This window comes from Schistocerca cancellata, chromosome 5 (assembly GCF_023864275.1).
Source record: "Schistocerca cancellata isolate TAMUIC-IGC-003103 chromosome 5, iqSchCanc2.1, whole genome shotgun sequence".
Lineage (NCBI taxonomy): Eukaryota > Metazoa > Arthropoda > Insecta > Orthoptera > Acrididae > Schistocerca > Schistocerca cancellata.
This window is the reverse complement of record NC_064630.1, coordinates 689,531,291-689,550,986: the sequence shown is the minus strand read 5'-3', so window position 1 is coordinate 689,550,986 and position 19,696 is coordinate 689,531,291. Positions and strand designations below refer to the sequence as shown.

At 35.8% G+C, this 19,696-nt stretch overlaps 1 protein-coding gene across 3 annotated transcripts in view; it reads left to right on the top strand.

Moving 5' to 3' along the window:
* Positions 1 to 10,477: 10,477 nt before the first annotated feature.
* LOC126189027 (uncharacterized) overlaps positions 10,478 to 19,696 on the top strand; it is a 212,922-nt gene continuing 203,703 nt past the window's right edge. Inside the window, exons 1-5 of one of the 3 annotated variants that reach the window (XM_049930859.1) lie at positions 10,478 to 10,644; positions 10,724 to 10,832; positions 11,378 to 11,441; positions 15,452 to 15,564; positions 15,850 to 16,035. In XM_049930859.1, coding sequence (XP_049786816.1) covers positions 10,726 to 10,832; positions 11,378 to 11,441; positions 15,452 to 15,564; positions 15,850 to 16,035 — 470 coding nt within the window. In that variant the 5' untranslated portion in view covers positions 10,478 to 10,644; positions 10,724 to 10,725. Of the gene's footprint in view, positions 10,645 to 10,720; positions 10,833 to 11,377; positions 11,442 to 15,451; positions 15,565 to 15,849; positions 16,036 to 19,696 lie in introns of all 3 variants that reach the window. The other 2 variants (XM_049930858.1, XM_049930857.1) reach the window with 2 other exon arrangements.

The following is a 19,696-nucleotide window of genomic DNA, read 5'->3' as shown; positions in this document are numbered from 1 at the left end:
ATCTGAATATACTTTTATGACAAAAATACATTATTTTTAGGATATATTTACCTTTAAAAAGTTATTGTCATTGGCAAAACCATAGAAAAAGATGTATGTTTTAAAGATTTCGATATTTCGTTATGTATGTTTGATAATTAGTAAGAAATAATTAATGATAAGCAATAAATAATAATATTAGATAATAAAATTTTATAATAGTAACATTAAAGGATATAGTAAAATTATATTTGGAGGAATAATTTAAATCTTAAATGGAGAATCATATTTACTGCTTGAAATGTAAAAAATTTACTGAACACGTAATCCCACTTCTAAGCAAAGAAGGGAAAGCAGAAAGATGGAAGGAGTTTATAGAGTATCTATACAAGGGTGATGCTTCACTTCCATACATGGCTACACTCCATACAAATACTTTCAGAAATGACTTCCTGACACTTAAATCTATACTCAATTTTAACAAATTTCTCTTCTTCAGAAACGCTTTCCTTGAGATTGCCAGTCTACATTTTATATCCTCCCTACTTCGACCGTCATCAGTTATTTTGCTCCCCAAACAGCAAAACTCCTTTACTACTTTAAGTGTCTCATTTCCTAATCTAATTCCTAGGTTTCCATCTGAGCTCTTGATATTCATGCAAGTGGATCTCTTTCCTCCAAAGGTCTCTTTAATTTTCCTATAGGCAGTGCCTGTCTTAGCCTAGTGAGATATACTGATGACCTCAGATGTTAAGTCCCATAGTGCTTAGAACCATTTGAACCATTTTGAACCCTAGTGAGATAAGCCTCTACATCCTGACATTTGTCCTCTAGCCATCCCTGCTTAGCCAATTTGCACTTCCTGTCGATCTCGTTTTTTAGACGTTTGTATTCTGCTTCATTTACTGCATTTTTATATGTTTTTCTTTCATCAATTAAATTCAATATTTCTTCTGTCACCCAAGGATTTCTACTATCCCTCGTCGTTGTACCTACTTGTTCCTCTGCTGCTTTCACTACTTCATCCCTCATAGCTACCCATTCTTTTTCTACTGTATTTCTGTCCCCCATTCCTGTTAATCATACCCTTATGCTCTCCCCGAAACACTGTACAACCTCTGGTTTAGTCAGTTTATCCAGGTCCCATCTCCTTAAATTCCCACTTTTTTGCGGTTTCTTCAGTTTTAATCCACAGTTCATAACCAATAGGTTGTGGTCAGAGTCCGCATCTGCCCCTGGAAATGTCTTACGATTTAAAACCTGGTTCCTAAATCTCTGTCTTACCATTATATAATGTGTCTGAAAACTGTCAGTATCTCCAGGCTTCTTCCATGTATACAATCTTCTTTTATGATTCATGAAACAAGTGTTAGCTGTGATTAAGTTATGCTCTGTGCTAAATTCTACCAAGCGGCTTCCTCTTTCATTTCTTCCCCCCAATCCATATTCACCTACTACATTTCCTTCTCTTCGTTTTCCTACTATCGAATTCCAGTCACCCATGACTATTAAATTTTCGTCCCACTTCCCTATCTGAATAATTTCTTTTATCTCATCATACATTTCTTCAATTTCTTCGTCATCTGCAGAGCTAGTTGGCATATAAACTTGTACTACTGTAGTAGACGTGGGCTTTGTGTCTATCTTGGCCACAATTGTGCATTCACTATGCTGTTTGTAGTAGCTTACCTGCATTACCCCTATTTGATTTTGTATTCATAACCCTGTATTCATCTGACCAAAAGTCATGTTCCTCCTGCCACCGAAATTCCCTAATTCCCACTATATCTAACTTTAACCTATTCATTCCATTTTTAAATTTTCTAACCTACCTGCCCGATTCAGGGATCTGACATTCCATGCTCCGAACGCTAGATTTCTTTCTCCTGATAACGATGTGCTCCTGAGTAGTCCCCACCCGGAGATCAGAATGAGGGACTATTTTACCTCCGGAATATTTTACCCAATAGGACGCCATCATCATTTGACCATACAGTAAAGCTGCATGTCCTCGAGAAAAATTATGGCTGTAGTTTCTTCTTGCTTTCAGCCATTTGCAGTGCCAGCACAGCAAGGCCGTTTTGGTTAGTGATGCAAGGCCAGATCAGACAATCATCCAGACTATTGCCCCTGCAACTACTGCAAAGGCTGCTGCCCCTCTTCAGGAACCACACGTTTGTCTGGCCTCTCAACAGATACTCCTCTGTTGTGGTTGCACCTATGGTACAGCTATCTGTATCGCTGAGGCATGCAAGCCTCCCCATCAACGGCAAGGTCTATGGTTCATGGGGTTTATTTAAGGTTATTTATCTTGTTTAACCTTGGAGTTAAATCTCATTTTGAGATATAATGTGAAAAACCATTTCCAATTTCATGTTTTGTAAAGTAATTAGTTAAAAGTATATCAATCTTTTCTTTAAAATCTTTTTTATTGTTTTACAATACTTGTGTGCTTAGCGTTCATAACAAGATTTTTTAATTCCATTACTAGATACTGTTTATTCACAACATTTTTTTTATCAATTCGATTACTCACACTTACTATACTTTAACCACCAAAAGTAGCTCTACTCTTACTAACATCAATAATTACTTTCACATCAATACGAACTTGCTTGATTATATAATTTATTTTTGCAACTACTACATTTACATCTACATCCATACTCCGCAAGCCACCTGACGGTGTGTGGCGGAGGGTACCCTGAGTACCTCTATCGGTTCATCCCTTCTATTCCAGTCTCATATTGTTTGTGGAAAGAAGGATTGTTGGTATGCTTCTGTGTGGGCTCTAATCTCTCTGATTTTATCCTCATGGTCTCTTCGTGAGATATATGTGGGAGGGAGCAATATACTGCTTGACTCTTTGGTGAAGTTATGTTCTCGAAACTTTAACAAAAGCCTGTACTGAGCTACTGAGCGTCTCTCCTGCAGAGTCTTCCACTGGAGTTTATCTATCATCTCTGTAACGCTTTCGCGATTACTAAATGATCCTGTAACGAAGTGCGCTGCTCTCCGTTGGATCCTCTCTATCTCTTCTATCAACCCTATCTGGTACGGATCCCACACTGATGATTTTGGTTCTGTAACTGTTTTAAAATATCATCTCATTAATAAGCTGACTGGTTAAATTTGATTTTTAAACTTAATTCAGTCTTATAATTTCAGTGTTGCAACAGTTAAATATCTTCAGATTGAGTATGATCTGTAAAATTTAATTTTCCCGAAAATGTTCCTTTATTAGATTCAAAACATCATTAAATTTATAGTTAATTGAACACAGTTTAAAAAAAAAGGACACAAATGACCAGAAATTACTTCATCAAAGTTTTGTATTCTCTCAATATTCTATTATAGATAACTTTTTGCCAATAGTTAACTAGATGTTTAGCTATGTTTCCTCCACATGAATCAGAAACAAATTTCACATTTTTCCGTTGATACTAACAAGCCCACTGAGTACCAACATGACCAGACATATCTAAATTATTATTCCAGATTCAAATTTTTTGATTCATTACGTAATTCATCAATCATATATACTCAATGAAAATTTATTTGTTTAGCAACTTTATCTGGGCCAATCATGAAATCTGAATTTTTAATTGTTTAGCAAGTTTTTCATGATCAAAATTACTTAATAGATTAGTTTATGTCTGGATGACATTTTTGCAATTTTATTTGTTCCATTTCCTTTCGTTTCCATTGCTGAATTATGTTGTTTCTGTTCTTCTAATTCTGTATCAACTCTCTTTTTATTTTGACTGCATTTGCAACAACAACTGCCCAGCAGCTAATGGACCAATAGTTGTTAGACTGGTAATGCAGCTAATAGTAATGGAAGAAGTCCACCTGAACCTTCTTTCTTTTTTGATAGATATACTGTACTTTTTTCCAAAACTGATTTTCTTAGTGTTATGAATTAACTGTTATTAGCTTTTTCTCTTTTGTGCATCAGTTAAAAATTGACCTATACTTTCTGGTGTAATACTAGATTTAACATTAATTTCTCTTACTTTAGTGTTGCCACTTGGTAGTATAATCAATGCCAAAATTATTAATTTCGGTTGATAAAAATTTTTTGAGGATTAATAATTTTTACAGACCCCATCCATTTTCGTCTAGTTCAATACCCATACCTAAATTTCGTTTTCCATACATTATTCCTGTAATTGCTGTTGCTTCTAATTTTTCTACAGACTAAGCATCTTTAGCATACATTCTGTTTTGAAGTTTTTTATCAGCTCTATGTCTAGATTCTAATTTTTATGATCTTAATATGCAATATCCCATGTTGGTTGCATGCTTCATCTAATGTATTTATTTCTGGATCACCAAGAGCTAGTCTTTCTTCTAGCTTAGTGAAAGGTCTACAGTATGAATATCGTGGTAGTTGCATCTCAGGAACAGGCAAATTATTTAAAGCCCAATTTACTAAACTGTTTCCATATTTTTCACTTTTCGAAAATGTATATCGTAAATTATTCATAAACCTCATTAAAGACGGTATACCTTAAGGTTTTGATAATGAAGTCAAAAAATTCATCTGTTAACATTTTTTATTATTGCAACTTTTCATTATGGTAGTTATTTTCGGCTACTTCTCGATGAATTACTAATAATCTGTCCATTAAATCTCTAACATAATTCATCCAAACATATTCGATTTCTTTTTCTGAATATGTCTTGTTAAAAACTTCGTCCAGTTTCATTTTGGCCTTGTTGATTTTCTTATTTTTGATCATATTAGAGTGATAAATGAATTACCTTTCTCACTCCTACTTGATTTAGGAAAATAGTACAATGAACTTCAGTTTGAAAACTAGTATTTGGTGACATTAACATGTCTTTATAGTTATTTAAAGCATTCTCATCATATTTATCTTCAACATTACTTTTAGTCAAGAGTTTCATTAAATCATCATTTGTTTTGTAATTTTTACCTTTGGTTAAAATGTAATCATTGTTAAATTTAACTTCAGAATCCAAAATATAATGTTTACCATTATCAAAAAGCAAACCAAAAACTTTATCGTTGAAAGCAGCAATACATTTAAATGTTATTGGAGCATTATAGGTAGTTTTAGGTAATATTTGTTTTTCTTTCTCCATTTATTCTACTTTTTCAGCACTTCTTCAAGACGTTTTCATACTTGTGGTGATGGACTTTCAGTATGAAATAAATATCTTCTCCAATGAAGATTCTCATGGTGTTGATGAAATAGGAAACATATCAGAATTTTCTTTATGGTGATAAGGAAACATTTGTTTCTCAACCTCTCTGTTTTCTTCAGCATCTTTTAGTACATTATCACCTAAACCTTCGAATCCTTGTTTAACTTGTTCGATTGCTACTATAACAAGTTGATCTTCGTTTTTATATTTTTCATATTCTGTTCTTGGTTCTTTGAATTCTTCAGCTTTCTTTTTATTTCATTTTCCTTTTTTTAACAAGTTCTCGGTCGTATTTTGCAAACATTTATTGGAGATAAAAAAGGGCAAATCAATTATTTTTAAATTAATCAATTATTTTTTAACTTTTAATGTTTTTGTTACCTTTGTTTTGTTATAAAACTCTATATTTTACTTCTGAACTTAGCCTTCATTTGTTTTCTAGTCATGTCTATTATAAAAAATCCAAACTGGTCTATCCAACATTTAATACATGTTCCTGAAAACCATCAAAATTTAAACCACTCTTGATAAATGTGACTTAAATGTGTACCATCTTGTCTGAAAATATTTAAAAAATTTAGGTTATCTCTGATGGTTTTGATAACTTCAAGTAAGTTTGTGCCAAATAAAAGCAATCTATTCCTTTATGACTATCTCTAGTAAAATATTCTAATCCAAATCTCGATTTTCAAGAATGAAATCATCAAAGACTACTAGGGAATTTTCTTGGCATTAGTTTAGTGGAATAATATCATCATTATTTTCGATAAAATTAGTTATCTTATTATAAATTCTGATAATTTTGGTTGATCTAAACTTTTGTAGTAAATATACAAATTATTAATTTTATTCTAATTCAACCAGCCTGTCAATCATTAATGTATTTTCCCACAGCCACTTGGTCCTATTATTACATACCAAATGGAACTGGGCAAACGTTTACCATGTTTATTTTTTGATTTCTTCTCTGGAATTCTTATATTTGGTTTTCAGTCAGTTTTCATTTATTAATAATTTTTTTGTAGTACATGGAATGCAGTCAAGACTGCTTCAGCTGTCACAGTAGATTATTTCACTTAGTGGTAAGTCATCTGTTCACAAAAGAAGTTCGAATGTACCTAAATGAGAAAGTTATAAAAATGTTGCACTTATACAACTTTTTTAACTCCTAATATTACATCAAAAAATAGTAACCTATATTGCGATGGAGAAATGATAGAAATTCCTGTTGGTCAGTACGGTTTAAAAAATTAGAAAAATTTATTTGTACTTAAAAGCAGATGAAATTTTAAATAGAATTAAAAGTGAAGTAAAATTGCATATAGATATAAAAGATAGTATTGGAAGTGTGCTTGGATTAGTGGACAAACTGTTGAAGCCAATAAAAAGACTGGTGATAGCAATGTTCCTAAAATTATTCTATTGGAATTAATTAATATAAATTTTCACCTAGTTGATGGAATGTTTGTAAAGCATATGGATCGTTTTCATAGAGAAACTAATATTATTGCTTCATTCAAGCCTAATGCAGAATTTGGTGCACCAATAATTCATGAACGACATTATCTTGTAAATATTCCTATTTTTGATCCTAGTCAAGATTTGGAAATAACTATAACCGACAAAAATTATAATTTGATTGACTTTAATGATGCTTGTGTAACAGCTGTTTTAGAAATGTCTTAGTCAAATTTATCCTTAACAAATCATGAACAAAATCGAGAGTTATCAGTTTTACTCATTTCCTATGAATGAGAAAACCAAAAACAATTTTTACTACACCCAACAAGGATAGAGTTTGAAAGAAATATTGGTGATATTGGCTTCATCCTAGTCTTGCGCAGTTATACATGAACCTCAGAACTGTTGTAGCTAATCTTGATGAATCAGAATCAGAGTATCAAAGATATGATGGAAAATCCAACAAATAAATTAATCGATAATTATGTTGCAAAACTGTTTGATTTTATAACCATACAGAAGGGAAAGAATATTTTATCTAGAAAAGAATTATTTCTTTGTCAGTTTTGTTTAATTTATCTTCTCTTCCTGGTAAAATAAACTTGGAAGGACATATTCTTAATAATGGAAAAATAAGGAGTAAGAAGATTAAGGTACTTTATACACTTGGACTGGTTGGTGGATTTTTTAAAGATTACGAAGACATTATGTGGGAAGGAGATTTTGCAGCAATTTTTACAAGATCTTCTAGTTCTGGAGATGCAGTTCTAAGATGACCAGATAAAAAATTAGTAAGTTAACATACTTTGCATGTGTTCACTCTCTGATGTCATACAGAATAATATTTTGGGGTAACTCAACATTTAGACAAAAAGTATTCACTGCTCAAAAGAAAGTGGTTAGAATAATGTGTGGGGTTCACAGTCGCACATCTTGTAGGCATCTTTTTAAAAGATTAGGAATTTTTACAACAACCTCACAGTACATTTACTCACTAATGAAATTTGTTCTCAACAACTTGGACCAGTGTAAAAACAACTGTGACATTCATGAGTATAATATCAGAAAAAAGAAACTCTTACACTATCCTTTACTGAGCCTATCTTTGGCACAGAAAGGGGAGAAATATGCTGCTATAAAAATTTTCGACAAATTACCAGATGAAATACGAGGGCGGTTCAGAAAGTAACCTCCGATCGGTCACAGTGCGGGTTGTGGGGGGAGTAACGACGCCATCTGTGCGTTCACGCACTCAACAGGTCAGTCGGCATCAAGCCGTGGTCGAGTGAACGTCATACCTGCGGTAGTTTAGTTTTTGTGGCGGTTTTAAATGTGTGCTGCAATAGAAAACCCCGCCAAATGTGAAGTGCGTGCTGTCATAAGGTTTTTTATAGTCAAAGGATATTCTGCAGCAGCTATTCATCGTGAGCTTTGTGCCGTGTACGGACCAAGAGTTATGAGTGAAGGAGCTGTCCGTGAATGGGTACGTTTATTTAAAAGTGGACGAGAAAACGTTCATGATGAAGAGAGGAGTGGTAGACCATCATTGGTGACTGACGAACTCGTTCAGACAGTTGATGCAAAAGTTCGTGAAAATCGACGTTTCTCAATGTCGGACTTGTCTACTGGTTTTCCACAGATTTCTAAGACTCTCTTGTACGAGATAGTGACAGCAAGATTGGGTTACCGTAAGTTCTGTGCACGATGGGTGCCCAAAATTCTTACCGACCACTACAAAACTCAAAGAATGGCCTCTGCATTAGACTTTCTGTCACGTTATGAGGACGAAGGAGAACCATTGTTAAACAGAATCGTGACCGGTGACGAAACCTGGATTAAGTACGTGAACCCTGAGACAAAAGAACAATCAAAGATGTGGGCACATTCAAATTCGCCTACCAAACCAAGAAAAGCCTCGCAAGATTTTTCTGCCAGAAAACTGATGGCAACGGTGTTTTGGGATGCCAAAGGGGTGTTGTTGGTTGAATTCATGGAACGTGGTACGACCATTAATCAAGACGTGTACTGTGAAACAATAAAAAAGTTACGACGGGCTATACAGAACAAACGCCGTGGTATGCTGACTTCTGGTATCGTTTTTTTTGCACGATAACGCCCGTCCTCACTCTGCTCGCAGAACAACGGCCCTTCTTGAGTCCTTCAAGTGGGACGTTATCAACCATCCACCTTACAGCCCAGACCTGGCGCCAAGTGATTATCACCTCTTCATGCATTTGAAGAAATGGCTCGGGTCACAGCGGTTTGATGACGACGAAGAGCTCAAAGATGCGGTCACAGGCTGGCTCCAGGCACAAGCGGGTGATTTTTATGCAGAAGGAATTTCAAAGCTTGTGAAGAGATACGATAAGTGCCTCAATCGCTATGGAGACTATGTAGAAAAATAGTGCAAAGAGGTAGTTGTAAGATGTATATATTAAAATATTTTTATTTAACTTGGTGTATTTTTTTAAATCAACCGGAGGTTACTTTCTGAACGGCCCTCGTAAAATGTCTGACAGACAGCAGTAATAGCTTCAAAAATAAATTAAAATCGTACCACCTTGACAATTCCTTCTATACCATAGATGAATCCTTGAATAGGAATAAATAAATCTATAAATATAGTATATGCATTTTGTGCCACTTAAAGGAATGGGATTTCATATGTGCATTTCTTGTGCACTTAGCAAGTTCCAGATGATAATGGCTACCATACCGTGTGATTGGTCAATGGAGCACGCAACCAACTAACTAAGTATAATATTGCCAAACAGTCGATATATCTGCTGACCATGGCGCATATTGACGTATTGTCAGTACCAAAAATATTGATGAGCAGCACTAATGGCCCTAAAAATATTCTCAGTATTTCCAGTACTTGCTGATCATGTGAGGTCAAATATTGATGATTTGGCAATATTGTTCTTTCAGATACTGGCAAAGCTTCATGAACCACCCACATGGTGTTAGTATGCATTGTTTGACTGTATCCTACCTCATATTGAATTTTTAAGTCGTCTTTTAACACAAAAAATTTTAATAGGCTTATGCAAGGGTAATCATTGTATATTCCAATTTATTGTAATCATCAGAGGATTCTCTGTGAAACTACTGACTTTATGAATTTCAAAATATAGTAGGCCTATAGGTTGGTTGATTACATAGCTGTTTGGAAAAAGTCTTCCACTTCTAAAAATGCCTCGTATATCTGCAATGACTAGTAAGAGGTCTGCAAAATGCATAACAGTTTTATCAAATTATCACAAAGCGTAAAAAATCTTTTACATTAGAGCATATCTCTGTCAGGCAAATATAATTGCTTCTCCACTTTCCATACAATTTTATTTAATGTGTTTGTTGATATTACAGAAGTAAACTTTAAGCATTCAATTTACCTCCATGTCGCCAAAAGCTCGAAGTTGCTCCTAAATTCTCGTCGACAGCGATCCAGGACTGGTCCAAAAATAGTTTATGAAATTTTTCAGGAACGTGATTCTGACTTCAGTAAGTTTACACGTGACAAGTTGCTCCTCTTTGTCTTTCATTATCTGACCAATTTCCTCCTTTTCGTTATTTTCTCTTCTTACAGCAATATAATTTTGGCACACGCTTTCTTTTGGGTGTTCGACACCTTAGCGTTGTAAAATCGCTTTGCCAGCTGACTATATTGACAATAATATTGATGGTAAGTGGCTTGCTGAAATATGTTGAAGGTCTGTCAAATTAATATTGTCAATAAATATTGAAAGCGCGCTGGCTGCGTAACCGGACTATTTGAACTGACCGCCTCAACATCTTTGGTCGTGCCACAGAGCAGGTGAATCTGTGGTATACCTCCTGAACAACGATACGAGAGGGGGGACAGTGGTTGTTGCCTTGTTTGAAAAAGGGGGAAGATTGGCGGCATGAAGTGTGGTAATTGCATGTGTTGTAGAGATTGAGGTGATGTGTAACAGAAATTGTGAGCTGTAAGGCGTGGTGGAAGCCCTGTAAAATATTTTTTCGTTGCACGTTGTTTTTGTGGCGAAGGTAGATGTGTTTACTGCGTAAGTAAGATTGTATAATTTAATATACAGTGTTTTAATATTGCCCCTCTCGTATCTAGAAGACATGGACGATTGGGACCCAATGTCTCATGACTTCACTGATGGCTCTTTCAATACATACATCGATGGACCGGGGGCGAGGATGGACCATATCCAGCAACCGTGGGCAAGGTGAAAAAACTCAGTATTTAGATTTATGCCTTGTACAACGTGTGAAGAAAGTGCAGTTACTGTTACGGTCGCTTTTGAGCACTCCCGCTTGAGGCTGGCTAATAGTAAGAGAGATTTTGACCACTTCGTAATTATTTTGTTTCTTCACCTATTGTGGCAATGACAATAGAGAAAGATATGAGGGGCAGGGTTAACTTAAGTTCTAAGTATTACAAGTTATAAGTAGTACATTTCACAATACATTTAGATGCTAGTTTACTACGACTGTGTTGTTGTGACCGCCTGATTTGTAGTATAGCCCAAGGCCTTGGTTAGGTTGGAAGTTGAGTTTGGTTGTGATGTAGCAAAACTATTGAATGCTTCATTTAATCCTTGGCTTTATATATGTAGATCTCTGTAGTTCATTTTGCACACTAGACCTATTAGCTGAATTTGTGGCATTTGAATGATGGAGGAAGAGGTTAATATTCTAATTTCCAAATGATACTACTGAGAGAATTAAAAAGAATGTATTTAATCTGTTCATAGTTGTTTTACTGTTTCAGAAGTACCCGCAGTAAAGGACCGTTCAAGGTCTACGTTGGCAGTGTACCGGTGGGGATAAATAAGGTATTAATTTTTGTTGTTGACGTGTGAACTTCAATTTGTTGTAGTTTCACAAACAGTAGTTATAAGTCTTTTATTGGCAAGTGTCTCATTGCTGCTAAAATTGGGAACTTATAAATATTTGAGATTTTACAGTAAGAACTGCAACCAGTTACCTTTTGTTATGATTCAATTCTTATAATAACATGACCACTTTCAAATTGCCTAGTGACTTGTTTTCAAATAATTAACATTTACATTAATTGATTGTAGCATTGTGGAGGCCATTTAAGGCACTGGTATCCATAAGTTTAATTCAGAGTCACATAATACTGTGGGAAACATAATTTGTTTTCTAGTCATGTCACAGCATTAACTAACTTGCCAGCAAGCAGGAATTGCTGCTTGTGGCATTTTGTGTAGTGTCGTGATGTGGCTGGAAAACATAAGTGAATTACGATTAAACTCATGGATGCCATTAACTTTACATAACCTCTCTAATGCTACAATCAACCAACAAAACTGTGTACCATCTTAAAATGAGTCACTAGATGATTTGAAACAGATCGTAGTAAAATAAAAATTTTGAACCAGCATAAAAGACGACTGCTCGCAGTCCCTGTACCCATCAGGCAGTGTTCCACACTCGTAATGTATATAATCTGTTCATCATAAGAATAAACCTCATCTGAACAAACACAAATGCAATGATTGGTCAGAAGCCGTAGCACACGTCCGCTGTTGTTATGTTCTAGGAAGTAGGTCCTACTTATGTATTAGATACCTCATTTCTAAGTTACGGTAAATGAAACTTCAAGGTTAATTTTAAATTAATAACAGCCGCAGTTGCTGTTGGAGAGAGTTGCTGACAGAGCCGCGAAATGTTGAAAATATTAAACTTCAAAGTATTCTAGTCACTGTCTCTACGCTGTTGTGCTCAGATTGTTGCACTGTTAATATGCAATGTGAAAATGGCTGAGACTGCTTCCTGCTCTGTGGTGAAACACGTGTGTAGAACACGGTTAAAAAGTTCCAAGAAGTAGGTTGTTTTTAATGTTTTCATAAATTTACAGAAAAATTACTGAAAAAATCGGGTTTGAAGTTTTTCGAGGGACAGTCTTCAACACAGTTCAGATTCAAATACACATGGATGTATAGCAGAATTGGTAGCATAGTAGATTGATAATCTGGTGCAGTTCATGGCTCACTGCTTAAAGTCCCGCCTTGGTCATAGTTTTCTTGTTTCTAGTTCCATAGGCACACAGAATTCCTGTTTTCATTTCAAATATAATTTCTTCATTATCGATATTTAATGAAAGATTGTTAATAATGGCTTCTTACATTAAGAAAATGTTCTTGTTGTTGTAAGCTAGGCAGAGTGGCCGAGCGGTTCTAGGCGCTACAGTCTGGAACCGCGTGACCGCTACGGTCGCAGGTTCGAATCCTGCCTCGGGCATGGATGTGTGTGATGTCCTTAGATTAGTTAGGCTTAAGTAGTTCTAAGTTCTAGAGGATTGATGACCTCAGCAGTAAAGGTCCCATAATGCTCAGAGCCATTTGAACCCTTTGTTGTTGTTGTTGTCTTCGGTCCAGACGCTGGTTTGATACAGCTCTCTGTGCTACTCTATCCTGTGCAAGCTTCATCATCTCCCAGAACCTACTGCAACCTACATCCTTCTGAATCTGTTTAGTGTATTCATCTCTTGGTCTCCCTCTATGATTTTTACCCTCTGCGCTGCCCGCCAGTACTAAATTGGTGATCCCCTGATGCCTCAGAATATGTCCTACCAACTGATCCCTTCTTCTAGTCAACTTGTGCCACAAATTTCTCTTCTCCCCAATTCTATTCAGTACCTCCTCATTAGTTATGGGCTCTACCCATCTAATCTTCAGCATCATATTTCCAAAGCTTCTATTCTCTTTTTGTCTAAACTATTTATCGTCCATGTTTCACTTCCATACATGGCTACACTCCAGAATGGCTTTCAGAATAGACTTCCTGACATTTAAATCTATACTCGATGTCAACAAATTTCTCTTCTTCAGAAACGCTTTTCTTGCCATTGCCAGTCTACATTTTATATCGTCTCTACCTTGGCCATCATTAGTTATTTTGCTCCCCAAATAGCAAAACTCATTTACTAGTTCAAGCGTTTCATTTCCTAATCTAATATGCTCAGCATCACCCGATTTGACTACATTCCATTATCCTCATTTTGCTGTTGTTGATGTTGTTCATCTTATATCCTCGTTTCAAGGCACTGTCCATTCCGTTCAATTGCTGTTCCAGGTCCTTTGCTGTCTCTGACAGAATTACAGTGTCATTGACGAACCTCAAAGTTTTTATTTCTTCTCCATGGATTTTAATTCCAACTCAGAGTTTTTCTTTTGTTTCCTTTACTGCTTGCTCAATACACAGATTGAATAACATCAGGGTGAGGCTACAACCCTGTCTCACTCCCTTCCCAACCACCGCTTCCCTTTCATGTCCCTCGACTCTTATAACCGCCATCTGGTTTCTGTACAAATTGTAAATGGCCTTTCGCTCCTTTTATTTTACCGTTGCCACCTTCAGAATTTGAAAGAGTATTCCGGTCTAGATTGTTAAAAGCTTTCTCTAAGTCTACAAATGCTAGAAATATAGGTTTGCCTTTCCTTAATCTATTTTCTAAGATAAGTCATAAGGTCAGTATTGCCTCACGTGTTCCAACATTTCTACGGAATCCAAACAGGTCTTCCCCGACGTCAGCTTCTACCAATTTTTCTAACAATTTCATTTTTAGAACAAAAGTGAAAAACCATATACTCTTTCTTTGGACTATGTCCATTATTTTATACGACAGATACAGTCCCTCTTGATCCAGTGTGATTTCGTATAAATATGAAAAACAATCATTTTCACAGCATCTAGCATATCAAACAAATGCTGCATTTTTACATTTGCCACTGTACCATTATAATATGAATCCAATGGAACTGATGTGGAGCCAAGTTAAGGGATCTGTCGAGAGAAATAACAAGACTGTTAACCTGCCAGACATTAGAACTAATACATGTAGTTTTGTCACTTTGTCACTGCCTAATGCTGATGGAATATAGAATGACATGTCATAAAAGAAGAGGATATAATGTGGCACTTGGGTGGCTTCCTGGATTCTGTTGTTGATCAACTCATTATTGATGCAGCAGATGACAGTTCCAGAACTGAAATGTATTTCTTGGATTCAGATAAGGAATGAGCTAAGAGATTACCAGGCAACTTACTGTAATTAGTACCTTCTGTGTCGTCAGTATTCACTAATATGGGGAAATGCCTGCGGTATACTTTTCATCCTACATAGCTCACTCAGAAAAATTACACTGTGTTTAAGTAGGGAATTATCATCACTCTTGTTTGCAATGAGACTACAATGTGAGGTGAGAAAAAGAGCATTTTATGCTTTTTGTCTGGCAGCCTAAGAAGCATGCAGTATTGGTGTTTTGATGAATATTATTTCATTTGTTTTAAAAGTGAAATGATATTCGAAGCTGTATTGTTGCTGTGCTCATCTTTTTTACGCCTGAACTCCCCAACTGCTCACATCATTGCAGGTTAGTGTGTCCAGCTGGCTGGCCAGTGCCGTCAAAGTTAAATGCGCTGGTAAAGCTGTTGGCCTGTATTATCACTGACTGTGTGCATGCAACACAGCATAAAATATATCCTTATGATTATAGTTGACTGTACTGGACATAGCTTGGCTATCGCTCCACGTGAAACGAAATCCAATGAGATTCAAGCAAATGCTGAAGAATACATGGTGTTTAGTTTACATCAGGTTTATTCTTATGATAAACTTATTATAGTAGTTCCAGATATTGTTCCTGTTAAATGGAAGAAAGTGATATGTTGAAGTTGTGCTTGAAGATTGTGATAATTATTTTGCTAGATATGTCAAAAATATACTTCCACTTCCCTTTTGGCAAGACTGTATATAAAACTTACTCCATTTGAATTTGTAGATAAGTCCATGTCAAAGTGCAGTTCATTTTTTCAGGAGGGGCTAACAAATATATTCTCCAATTACGGAGATGTACAGAGTGTGTACATTCATGAACCACTCCCTGGTCAGCATGTGACTTGGGCGTTTATAGTTTTCCCTAAACACAGGTATGTTTCACATCTCTGTAGTTCCTTAACATGTGTTACATCTACATGGTATGCACCAGGCCAAAATATGTTTTGTAGCTTTGCCTTGTAAATGTGGTGATCTATTGGTTGAGAATATATATTTAGCTGTGGTTTTTATAGGAACTAATTTCTTTTGTTGATTTAATTTTTTACAATTAATTTGAATTTGAAGAACACATTTTTGTTGGCAGTGCAAAGAATACAACCATGATCAACATAACATTGTGACTGTTTAGAAACTAAATTTCATGCTGTGTTCTCTAGCCAAGCTGAAAGAGCCATCAGAGAACTGAACAATAAAAAACCATTGAATTTGAAAGTGCAGTTTGCACTGTCGGATGGTGAAAAGCAACGAATCCGTTCAGCAACGGAAAAGGCTGCTATTTGGGGAACGGTATCTGAATCTTTGGCAGAATCTGATGATTTTGCAATGGAATTGCCATGTAGAAGGTATGTATTTTAAATTAATTTAAGTCGACGACTCTTTTTCATCCAAATATTTCCCAGGAATTTAGAAGTGTTTCCAAAGTTCAAATTATGAATTTCTCTGCACCAATTTTTATTGCATGAGAGCAAGTTTTACTTTAAATAAATCACTTATTAATGATCATGCAAAGTTCAGCTAGGTGAGAAAATTACATATTTGGAAGGCTTATAAAACTTCATTTACACTGAGAAAACCTAAGACTAGATATACAGTCTGTGTTATTTTATCATATGGGCATTTTAAAATTTGTCTAAAAATAAGTACAGAAGAATATTCATATCACAGCAGTGTTAATTTTGTAATCAGGAATAGAAACTTCAGGCATTGGTAACACTTTTATGTACTGGTAAATGAGTTACCTGTAATTCTTTAATATTGTCAGCTGGTCAATAAAGAAAGTGCTATTGTAAGGCTTTGACATTGCAAATAAATGTTGTTAAGTCAAAACTGCTATTATAAAGCAGCCAGACTTCAACATGATAGATAAAATTTCTGCAATTTGTACTTCGAAGTGGATACAAAACATGTTACATTATTTCTTTCTTAGTGACTGATTTTAGGTTATAAGTACTACAGAGCAGTAGATGGGCCATAAAATGAATTCCATAGCTATTTCTGAAGCCAGAGCAGTCTTTTCCAGGCATTCCAGACAAGTAGCCATGCTGTGGTTTTTGTGTGATGTCTCGCTTTCAGTTGTTATAAGGTTATGAGAGATATTTTTAAAACTTTAAATTTATGTGGTCGGCCTTTTCAAATTCATTCTTGTATTCTGAGAAGAAAAGATCACACATTTCGGGTTATGAAAATTATTGTTACAAGAATTCAAGGCTAAATTTTACAAAGGATCACCTGTGCGCTATGCTAATTTGAGGTAAATAACAAATGTGGTATTGAGTAGATGTCTGTAATGCGCCTCAATGTTAGGTGGAGCCACCCAGTTGAAGAATAGTATGTTTTAGCCATATGCAACTGTTAACAAGTTACCTTTCTATGCTGTTAGCATATAAATAACTCGCATTGTGTGGATGACCCTTCCTCATTGCCTACTTTTGTCACATACATGCATTTGTGGTAATGAAGCAGAAAGTGAAAGCAGGGCAGTCCACCCAAAGTGAGTAATTCATATCAGTCTGTCACTATTATCAAGATTAACATATCAGACAAAATTGTTAACAACATACCATGAAAACAGTCCTACATGTATCATGTATCAGTAGGAAAATAGCCTGTGTGTGTGTGTGTGTGTGTGTGTGTGTGTGTGTGTGTGTGTGTGTGTGTGTGTGTGTGTGGGGGGGGGGGGGGGGGGACTGTTCACACAAAACAAGTAATTCATATGAATCTTACATCTTTTATTTAAAACTCTGTGATATGTGATAGACCGGAAAATGTGGCATCTGTTTTTGGCAGAGTGCATATTTAATTTTTTGTTTAATTTTTAAAAGATTAGATACACAAATTTAAACGGTTGTCATTCTACATATGTGAAGACAAAGCCTTGGTGCTTTGAAATTGACTTTTACTGGAATGGTTGCTGCAAAAACTTCGACAGATTTTTCCAATATGACACTTATTTTCTTCTTTTAGCTGTTTTTATACTTCAAACAAATGATTTTTCTGCTAAGAAGCAGCAACATTTTATCGCTGTTGAACTGATTTTAAAAGTTTCTCAACATTTTCTTTTCCTGCCCAATTCGATAATTACAAAATATACAGAATATTAATTTCGTCCTTTTGTGGGGCGTTCATAGCCATGTGACGCATACTTCCCACTGCTACAGATAGAACTGTCAAGGTACTTGGAGTAGACTTAGACCTGAAAATAACTCTACTCTCTTGTTTTCTTTTCCATTCTTCAGTGTATTATCCTTGTCAGCAACGTGGCTGCATGAGATGTTAGGCTGGTTGTGCAATAATTCTTGCATTTATCTGATATTAATGTTATAGGAATTGTGTGGATGATACTTTTCTGAAAGCGCGAGAACAGCACACCAACTTGTAAAGTCATTTGATTGCAAGTACCCATGATGATGATAGAAATACTGAAGGTCATTTGACTGCAAGCCTCCCAAGGTTCTGTCAAACACTGACTACAATACTGTCTCTACATCTGCATATATACTCATCAAGCCATCTTAAGTTGTGTGCCAGAGGGTACCCTGTACCACTAGTAGTCACTTTCTTTCCTGTTCCATGTGCAGGGAGCATCAGGGAAAAGTGACTGTTTGTGTCTCCTTATGAGCCCTAATTTCTCATATCTGTTTGGTCTTTACATGAAATGTGTGCTGGTGGCAGTAGAATTGTTCTGCAGTCAGCTACAAATGCTGCTTCTCTAAATTTTCTCAGTGATATTCATCAAAAAGAATGTTGCCCTCTGTTAGGGGTTTCCAAAATTTGAGTTCCCGATCCATCCGTATTATTTGTGTGTTGTTTGAACTAGCTGGTAATAAATCTAGCAGCTTACCTGTGAATTGTTTGGTCTTATTTTAATCCAACCTGGTGTGGATCCCAAACACTCGAACAGTACCGTATTTACTCGAATCTAAGCCGCACCTGAAATTTGAGACTCAAAATTCAAGGGGAGAGAAAAGTTTTAGGCCGCACCTCCAAATCGAAACAAAGTTGGTCCATTGTAATATGAGACACAATTTAGGTCGAATGAATGACGATACAGCTACAGTAGTTTGGTTCGAGTCGTAAGCTTGGCAGTTAAGCTTTACCAGGCAGCCATTGCTATGAGTCAGGCGCTCCATCCGTATTTATATGGGTACCCTTCCTTTTCCACATGCTTCGTCTGGTTTGAATTGATTGCTTAATTTTCTTTGATCTGATAAATGCCGTTCTCTTTGTTATAGGTGTTTACGTCACTCTAAGCTGAAAATGCATTATTGTACTGTGTCATGCATTGTTTGTCGCATTCTGATAATGTGTGTTTACAACCTGTTACTGCTCGCGGCATGGCTTGCTTTTGTTCGCGCTACCGCCGCTTAAAATATAAAAAGAGAGGAATTGTCTCATAAGCGAAACAATGGCAAGAGACTGCTATTTGTTGTTACTTACACTGTTGCTTTCTTTGATAATGATCAACAAGAACCAAATAATAGGCTGCGTATGATTGAAGATGTTCTGAACGAGAGTTTAGCGATAAATTTTCTCCATTTGAAAATCTTTGCAGACGTCTCTTTAGTACATTACATTCTGCACAGAAATTAGTCATCTTAGATTTAAAAATCTAGTCGATTGCCATGCTTCATTTCTGACTGTATCACTATTAGGCATAAGAATAATACGAATATAAACATGACATGATATGTATATTCTTCTGCGTTTGCTGTTGTCTCACTCTAGTTTCGTAGTTTATTAGGCAGACAGAATTTAAATGAGATAGCAGCAAACACGAAAGAATACATGGCAAAATGTTTATATTCGTATTATTCTTGTGGTGAAGAGAATACTGCATGTGATTCACAATTCATAAAAGTTCCTATTAGCTACCATCTCTTCTCACAGGTAGGAAAAAATTCAGAATGTAGAGTCGGCCATATTGACAGTCGGATTTTCGTAGTACATTGAAACGCTGCAAAATTTGAAGATGAACAATACGGAATTTGTATTTACTTCGATGGA